At 44.5% G+C, this 9,748-nt stretch overlaps 1 protein-coding gene across 1 annotated transcript; it reads right to left on the bottom strand.

The window, feature by feature from the left end:
• Positions 1-1,469: 1,469 nt before the first annotated feature.
• Positions 1,470-6,386, bottom strand: LOC130367268 (zona pellucida sperm-binding protein 3-like). Its single transcript, XM_056569672.1, has 8 exons — positions 5,892-6,386; positions 5,422-5,540; positions 3,448-3,551; positions 3,201-3,378; positions 3,014-3,134; positions 2,700-2,791; positions 2,457-2,590; positions 1,470-1,711 (listed from the first exon to the last, which is right to left on the bottom strand). The coding sequence occupies exons 1-8, from the start codon at positions 6,384-6,386 to the stop codon at positions 1,470-1,472; spliced, it is 1,485 nt and encodes a 494-aa protein (XP_056425647.1).
• Positions 6,387-9,748: the final 3,362 nt, after the last annotated feature.

Raw genomic sequence — 9,748 nt, forward strand, 5'->3', positions numbered from 1 at the left:
ATGGCAGATGTTCGGACCAGATTTGCCCCACCCCCTGCCGATATAAGGGAGCGGCGGCAATGTTTTTCTCTCTTACCTCACGGGCTGTCATGAGAGAAGGATCTGCGCAGCAACTAATGCAGTGAGTTAGGCCCGAGCCTTGCAGAGACGGCTGAACAAATTATAGAGTGTATCAATTCCCAAACACTCAAGGTCCGCAACAATTGTCAGTCACTAAGTAACCTAGGGACTGTTTAAATGAGACTGTTACTGTGCCGTGGATATTGCAAGCACTTCAGTAAAGTTATTCATGTTCAATCTCCTTGCGGACCTTGTTATTTTATGCACCTATTGTTACTGGGAAGGGCGGCGATAGGCCGGAACATTGATTCAGCATACCGTCCCTCAGCCTGGCATCACGAACTATAGGGTTAACATTAACCCCTCATACCATACACCGCCCAAGGGCTACCACATATATAGTAACAGTATGCTATAGATGTGAATGTAGCCTAAAACGGTCACAGGGCATTTGATACATTTCGCTTCAGAGCACCATTTCCTATTGCATAACTGTCCCTTACAGACCTTCTCCTCACTTTGAGCCAACATTGCAGCCCACAATCCTGAGGCTGCTGCAGTGTAATGGTTCCATCTGTGGTTGGGCTGTGAAAACTCAAAGGGTCGGAACACACTACGTTCTGGCCCGTTAATCTTATGTCAGCATCCTGCCAAAAGCGGCATGTCAACGTATATCATAAATGGGCGCAGCGCAACCCATTCAATTCTATGGCCAAAAGGAGTCACCTAGTTACTCAGGATGTGTACACTATTTCAAAAGCGCAACAGCCCCTGTCATGAGTCAGTCTTATATATTGCCTAGGTCCTGATCAGAGTCACTAGGGGGGACATTGTTCAGCAGCAGAAGTGAATGGGGTGCACTACTCCTGTTAACAGTATACGTTGGCATCATGTCAGATACGATAAAGGCAAAAATGTAGTGTGCTTTGACCCTAACTCAGCTGACCCATGACAGATCTTCTCACTCAGAGTCTGACAAGTAATATGGCAAGAAGTTTGGCAAAAGTCTGAACCAAGTGGGGGGTGGTGTGTTGTCATTTAGTATCTTCCCTACCAAACACTAAGGTGGAAATTTATCAAGACCTGACCAGAGGAATGTTGCCGAGTTGCCCATAGCAACCACTCATTTTTGAAAATTGAAAGTTGTAATTCATTATCTGGTTACAATGGACAACTCAACAACTTTTCCTCTAGACAGGTTGTGATATATCTCCCTCCATGACCCCAGTATAGAAGTCTATGGACGTACAGCATATGTACATCCCAAGAACCTGCATGGTGCCCAAATCTCCACCGCCTCAGACCAGTCATCCTGTATGAAGACTTTAACCCAAACTATTCACGTGTCACCTATAACAAAAAAAAAAAAAAAAAAAAAACACAATGATTTATCAAAATGTGTTTTATTTCTACACAAGTTTAGCAGAAGATCTTCTCAGAAGACATTTCACAGCCACAGTAAGAGCCACGGCAACAACCACTGAAGTGACAGATCCCACGACCACCAGCACCCACAGCTGTAGAGGTCCATGTCCTGCACTCATCCTGGAAGCTTGGGCGGTTCCTGCTCTGGACATCTGGTTAGGCTCAGCTCCGGTCACTAGAAGAAGAGGACCCAGTGTGGCCAGGCCATGTTCCTCCAGTTGAGAACCTGTCAAAAGAAGCGTTAGACAATTATTTACAGCAACACAAACTAAGACAAAGTTAGTTAAGGCTGGGTTCACACTACGTTTTCTCCCATACGGGAGCGCATACGGCAGGGGGGGGGGAGCTAAAAGCTCGCGCTCCCGTATTTCACCGTATGCGCTCCCGTATGTCATTAATTTCAATGAGCCGGCCGGAGTGAAACGTTCGGTCGGCTCATTTTTGCGCCGTATGCGCTTTTACAACCGGACCTAAAACTGGTCAACCACGGTTTTAGGTCCGGTTGTAAAAGCGCATACGGCGCAAAAATTAGCCGACCGGACCGACCGGCTCATTGAAATGAATGACATACGGGAGCGCGAGGTTTTAGCTCCCCCCTGCCGTATGCGCTCCCGTATGGGAGAAAACGTAGTGTGAACCCAGCCTAACATATGCCAGGTCTTATGCCCAACAATCCTGAGCTGTAGTATAACACCTGGAGAGCCACAAGTAGGACATTGGTCCTAACAAGTGAGAAAACTAGCCTGAACTAAAGTACATTCCAATACATAGAGGATTCTCCAGGAAAATTAGGGGATATTTAGCAAAACTTGTGTAGAAGAAGAGTGGTGCAGTTTTCCATAGCAACCATATTGCTTCTTTCACAGGTCTCTAAAGAAGCGATCTGATTGGTCACCATGGACAACTGCTCCACTCTTCCTCAGCACAGGTTTTGATAAATCTTCCTCTTAGTGTAAGAAACGTTCACTCACCAACATCTCTCTTCCAAGGTCTTCTTTGCCTCCCAAGGGATGAGCCCCATGCTGATCTCTGGCCCCCAGCAGTATCACAGGTCCCGGTGGTGCAGCACTGACAGATCCCACTTGGTCCTTCCACAGGAGACCAACTAGAAGACATTGAGATCACCATTGCATCATCCAACACCATTGTTATTCACCACCTAATGTCATGTTCTCATTTGACCTGGATACTCACCCAGTTGTCTAGGATCTTACCTGCTCGATGCCTTGTTGTAGGAGCAGGCCTTGTTCACTGGGTCAGGGGTCTGGTTGATGGCAGCAGCTCTCAGGGAACAGGTAATATAGATCTAGAACAGCCAAAACTAGTCATGATCTAGAACCCACACTATCTTACTATAAGCTCCTGTGCAGAAGTTGTACTACAGGTCTGTTAAAAGATTCATCTGATCCTAACCAAGTACAGGCACTTTTGGTTAGATGTTGGACAATATGGGTTAGATGTCAGCCTTAAAAACAATATAGAAACTATATAGAGGGCACTAAAGTACAGATCATAAGATGGACCTTACCAGAGAGACAGCATTGTTGGTGAACCTGAAGGCATCCACCATGAAGCGAAGCTTGTCTGCTTGGGGTCTTGGAGAAACAAAGACTGAAGAGGAATCTTCTTCCGTCCCATCCACCAAGCACCTGTAGAACAGATTAGTTGTAGACAATAGACTGAAGACCTGTACAGTATTGATGGTAGTAACTCACCCATAGTTAGAGATGATCTCATAGCGAGGAGTGGAGGCCACATCTGGAGTAATGGTGGCCACACAACTGTCCACAAACAGGATCATTGGGGCATGGTTCTGGGTCTCCAGAGAGGCTTCTATGTAGAACATGTCACCAAGCTGGAAGACCAGGGATGGACTGGGAGCGCTCCAGTCCGCTGAAAAGATACTGGAGTATTAGTATAAACCAAGAGACTTTGAACCACTCTAGATGAGGAAAACTTTACCAGTCATGAGACGCAAGGAGAAGGCCAGCCGCTCTTCTAAGGTCACCGTGGTGCTGAACGGAATCCATGTTGGCTTGATGGCGTTACTGCTCACATTACCGTGTCTAGACAAGAAACACTCTTTAAAGGGGATGGACAAAGGTAGCGAGAATGTGCCATGTGTGGTCATTCAGTGGACTACTGAGGACTTATCACAAGAAATTCTAGTTTTTATGGCATTTGCTTTCCAGCCAACTATTGTGGCACTGCAAACCTGGTATGCCAAGCTAGTGCTAGTGTTTTTGGTTGTCTGGTAGGTTTCATGATTCTCTGGTAAGACAGTAGGGAGGCATTTCTACATAACATCTCATGTAAAGGAGTTATCCAGGATTGGAGAAGCACAGAACCACACCGGTCCTCAGGTTGTGGTATTGGAGCTTGGATCTATGATGTTATACCACCCACTAACTGAGGTCACATGTGGCACTATGCTTTTCCAATCCTACATGATTAGAAAAGAGGGGAAGTTTGGGCCCCTAGTGAAGGCCATGAGAAAGGTTCAGGCGGTAAAGAAAGTTACACTCACTGCGTTGTGTTGCGTTAAGAGCAAAACACCTAATTGTTGCATTTACCAAATATAGCTCCAGGTCCTCTGGTATCAGCTGTGCTGTCCAAGTTAGAGGCAAAGGAAGGAATGGTTTTGAGGATAAATAAAAAATAAAAAAAGCCGCCAATATTGGCGGTAGTCTTTCTGTAGCCAGACTACCAACACTCTATTGTCCCTTCAAAATGATTTATATACACAGGCAATGTGTTTCTGATCTGTACCAGACCCTTTATCAGGCATAGTGTATAGACTTTGCATGACGAAGAGTCCGGTATGGACCAGAAACACATTGCCTGTATGTATTTAAATAGTTTTAAGGGTGCATTCCCACAGGGCGTATACGCAGCGTATTTGACGCTGCGCAAAATTTATGGCAGCAGGGGGAAATACGCTGCGTATCCCTTGCTCACTATACACACACAGGGCTTTCCGGCGACAGCCCTATGTGTGCAGTGAGTTTTGGAGGCGGAGCCGCGCGTCACAGACACGCCGGCATATGGCTCCGCCTCCAAAACTCACGACATGCATAGTGCTGCTGCCGGAAAGCCCTGTGTGTATAGTGAGCAAGGGATACGCAGCGTATTTCCCGCTGCTGCCATAAATTTTGCGCAGCGGCAAATACACTGCGTATACGCCCTGTGGGAACGCACCCTAAAGGGACAACAGTGTTCTTAGTCTGGAAACAAAAGTACTACCACCGCCAATACCGGCCATTTTTTCACAGCCATTTCTTCCAATCCTACATGAGTAGTATTGCAGCTCTACTAAAGCCAATAAAGCCAAGTTGTAATACCACACACAAACTGAGTACAAGAGTGGGGCTTTTCTAATCCTTGATAACATGCAGCAAGAAGAGTGCAGGGGAGCTGGATCCTGGAATATAGATTCAATCAAAAATGCTTTTCAGAATTGGAGAGAACTCCAGTACATAATATCTTATCAGCTATCCCCAGGCCGACCACTTGGACCTGTGCAGGCTCTTCTCTTGCTTGGAGCGGCCATGATTGACTCCCCCTCCATGCATCTCTATGGGAGTGCCGGAGATACAGTATGTGTATCTGGATCTCCCATAAAGATACATGGAGGAGGCAAATTGATCCCTGCATGAGGAGAGATCGGGCAGGAGATTACAGGAAGTCCGAGTAGTTGGATACCCTTCAATTAGACACGTATGTCCTATCCTGCAGATATGGGGCAAGATATTATATACTGCAGTTCCCCTTTAGTTTACTAGGACCCTGAACCAGTTTCATGCTGCCCACAGGCAGCATAAAGCAGGTTGCTCTTAACCTCGTAAGATATTCCTATAAAAAAAAAAAAAAAAAAAAAAATCACCCAATATTTATGCCCTCTCCACTACCAAACCTCCTGCCCCAGTATAGACTCACCTTAGGTAGAAGCACTGAATGGGAACCACAGCAGAGTTGGACCTGATGATGGGCACATTGCTGGAGGTGGTGGGGGTGTAGCGTAGGGCAGAGTTGTAGATCAGCAAGTCTGGAGTCATCTTGGGAAGAATTAGGTATATGGGTTATACACTGACTAAGACATCTAAAATGCAGTAGAAGATCCTACATACATGTGAAGACCCCATAGATATGACCCTCCTTTTCTCTGGAATGGAACCTTAAACTGATTGTAACAAGACTAGAATTTCAAATGTACATGAAAGCAGATGTGACATTTATTGGGTTACATTAAGGTCTCCTACTGAAAAACAACTCTGCAAGTCATATTAGCAATTACCTTATATAAGAGCAGTTCTGTACCGAGACACTTCTCAGGTCCAGTCATATGCACCATACTGGAGAGAACATTAGTAACAGAAGAAATCTCATGTTCTCCAGCGATCACTCACCTCTAAGATGTTCCCACAGTCTTGAAGGTCATTTTGGAAAACCACAACAGGATCTGTAGTCTGAGCTCCAGGGGGACAGGAACCCAAGGACAGGTCTGAGGGCTTCACCAGCTTCCCATTCCCATAGAAGTCTCTCTTCACAGTCACCACCATGCTGTCCTCATTACACTGCACACTGATAGGGGAGGAGGAGGATTGTGGTGGAAGCTGTCGGGACCGATAGTCTCCTCTACCAAACCCAGGGCCCCATCCAGACACCGGCAGAAAACCTCTCGCAGACCCAACACCAGAGACTGAACCAGTCTGAGACCAAGGGTTTGATCTAGAAGAACCTAATCCAGAGGCAGATTGTCCAAGTCTTCTAGGAGATCCCCATTCAGGCTGGTTACTTCTCCAAGTGTTGGACTGGCGCCGGTGTCTACCCAAGGCACTGCTAAAGCCTGATCCATAGAGCAGAACCACTAAGAGACAAGTCCACCTGATCCACAGCTCCATCCTGACTACAGGACAAGTCACATGAGGAGAGGGTGGAGGGAGCTGAGCTTTATACCCTCCCCATCACACCAACACCGCCCCACCTGATGCCTTATTACACTCAGCTGGACCTTCACCATTACTTCTCATCTAGTAATGAGGAGGAGTCACAATAGGATTTGTGGGGGAGATTTTTTTTTTTTAAAACCTGTGCTGAGAAAGAGCGGTGCAGTTGCCCATAGCAACCAATCAGACTGCCTCATTTTCCAGAGGCCCTTTTTAAAAATGAAAGTAGCGATCTGATTGGTTGCTATGGGCAACTGCACCAATCTTCCTCTTCTCAGGTTTTTAAAAAAAATCTCCTCCTATTTCCATTCCTTCTGTAAGGGTACGATCACACTGCGTTCCTTCCCCTGCCGAAAACAGGACTCTGATGTACACTGTTAATGGGAGCAGCAGACCCTTTTCACTTCTATGGGGGAGCGGAGTCACCTAGGAGGGAGATTTATCAAAACCTGTCCAGGGGAAAAGTTGTCCTGTTGCCCATAGCAACCAATCAGATCGCTTCTTTAATTTAACAAGGCATCTGAAAAATGAAAGAAGTGATCTGATTGGTTGCTATGGGCAACTGGGCACCACAGGACAGGTTCTGATGAATCTCCCCCCTAGTGACTTTGTTCAGGACCTAAGCGCTATTTTAAGGACTCAAAAACTGCTTTTAAAATAGCGGATATGGCCAGAGAAATCATTGGGTCCGCTGCTCCCGTTTACAGTATACACTGGCATCCCGATTTCTGTGTGATGCCGACGGATACGACTAATAAGGGCAGGAATTTAGTATTAAGGGGTACTTCTTAAAGGGGTTCTCCACCAACCCCCCCCCCCCCTCAGGGCGGAGGCTCCTGACGTTACGGTCATGCCCCGCTTGTGACGTTATGGCCACGCCCCCTCAATGCAAGTCTATGGGAGGGGGCGTAACAGCTGTCACGCCCCCTCCCATAGACTTGCATTGAGGGGGCATGGCCGTGACGTCAGTCATTTCACCACAAAATTTACAGTGAACCCAGAAAAAAAATATTGGTGTTTTTTTTCCAATTTTACCCCACAATTTTGTAACTTTTGGGAGCTATCGATTCTACACAGTGCACTTTTTCAGTAAAAATGACACCAGATATTTATTCTGTAGTTCCATACGGCTACAATAATACCCAATTTATATAGGTTTTCTTTATTTTACTACTTAAAAAATTATAACTACATGCACCAACATTTTTTTTTAAATTGTCCTCTTCTGACCCCTATAACTTTTTTATTTTTCATTTTTTAACCCCTTAACGACCAAGGACATAAATGTACGTCCTGGTTTGGCGGGATTTCCCGCACCAGGACGTACATCTACGTCCTGTGTGTAACCGCGAGCATCGGAACGGTGCTCGCGTCATACACGACAGGTTCCGGCTGCTAGTAGCAGCCAGGGACCCGCCCATAATGGCCGACATCCGAGATCACGCGGATGTCCGCCATTAACCCCTCAGATGCCGTGATCAATACAGATCACGGCTTCTGCGGCAGTGCGGTACTTTGAATGGATGATCGGATCGCCCGCAGCGCTGCCGGGGTGATCCGATCATCCAGCATGGCGGCCGGAGGTCCCCTCACCTAACTCCGGCCATCTCCCGGGGTCTTCTGCTCTGGTCTGCGATCGAGCACGTGCGTAAATGTCCGTACTATAAAAATATAATGTTAATTATCCCGTACGGTGAATGGCATAAACGTAAAAAATTAAAAATTTCCAAAAATGCAGCTTTTTTGTCACATTTTATTTAAAAAAAATTGATAAAAAATTATCTATATGCAAATGTGGTATCGATAAAAAGTACAGATGCAAAAAATGAGCCCTCATACCGCCCTATATATGCAAAAATGAAAGTTATAGGTGGTCAAAATAGGGCGATTTTAGATCACTGATTTTGTACAAAAAGTTTTAGATTTTTTTTAAGCAGTACAAAAATATAAAAGTATCTACACATGGGTATCATTTTAATTGTATTGACCCACAGAATAAAGAACACATGTCATTTTTACCGTAAAGTGTGAAAAGAAAACCCTCCAAAATGTGCAAAATTGTGGTTTTCATTTAAATGTCCTCCCTAAAAAGAAAATTTGGGGGTTCGCTGTACATTTTATGGTAAAATGAGAGGTTTCGCTACAAAGTAAAATTGGTCACGCAAAAAACAAGCCCTTATATGGGTCTGTAGAGGGAAATATAAAGGAGTTATGGATTTTAGAAGGCGAGGAGGAAAAAACTAAAACGCAAAAATAAAATTGGCCTGGTCCTTAACGCCTTAAGGATCGGGGGTTTTTCTGTTTTTACATTTTCGTTTTTTCCTCCTTACCTTTAAAAAATCATAACTCTTTAAATTTTTCACCTAAAAATCCATATGATGCTTATTTCTTGCACCACCAATTCTACTTTGTAATGACGTCAGTCATTTTACTCAAAAATCTACGGCGAAACTGAAAAAAAAACCTTTTGGGGGCTTCCGTTTCTACGTAGTACATTTTTCTGTAAAAATGACACATTCCCTTTATTCTGTAGGTCCATACGGTTAAAATGATCCCCTACTTATATAGGTTTGATTTTGTCGTACTTCTGGAAAAAATCATAACTACATGCAGGAAAATGTATACGTTTAAAATTGTCATCTTCTGACCCCTATAACTTTTTTATTTTTCCGCATATGGGGCAATATGAGGGCTCATTTTTTGCGCCGTGATCTGAAGTTTTTAGCGGTACCATTTTTTCATGATATAAAAAGTGCCCAAAAATGCACTATTTTGGACTTTGGAATTTTTTTGCGCGTACGCCATTGACTGTGCGGTTTAATTAATTATATATTTTTATAATTCGGACATTTCCGCACACGGCGATACAACATATGTTTATTTTTATTTACACTTGTTTTTTTTTATGGTAAAAGGGGGGTGATTCAAACTTTTAATAGGGGAGGGGTTAAATGATCTTTATTCACTTTTTTTTCCACTTTTTTTTTGCAATGTTATAGCTCCCATAGGGACCTATAACACTGCACACACTGATCTTTTACATTGATCATTGTTATCCCATAGGGACCTATAACACTGCACACACTGATCTTTTACATTGATCATTGTTATCCCATAGGGACCTATAACACTGCACACACTGATCTTTTACATTGATCATTGTTATCCCATAGGGACCTATAACACAGCACACACTGATCTTTCACATTGATCAGTGGTTTCTCATAGGAAACCAGTGATCTATGATTCTGCCGCTTGACTGCTCATGCCTGGATCTCAGGCGCTGAGCAGTCATTCGGTGATCGGACAGCGAGGAC

Source organism: Hyla sarda, chromosome 4, assembly GCF_029499605.1.
Source record: "Hyla sarda isolate aHylSar1 chromosome 4, aHylSar1.hap1, whole genome shotgun sequence".
NCBI lineage: Eukaryota > Metazoa > Chordata > Amphibia > Anura > Hylidae > Hyla > Hyla sarda.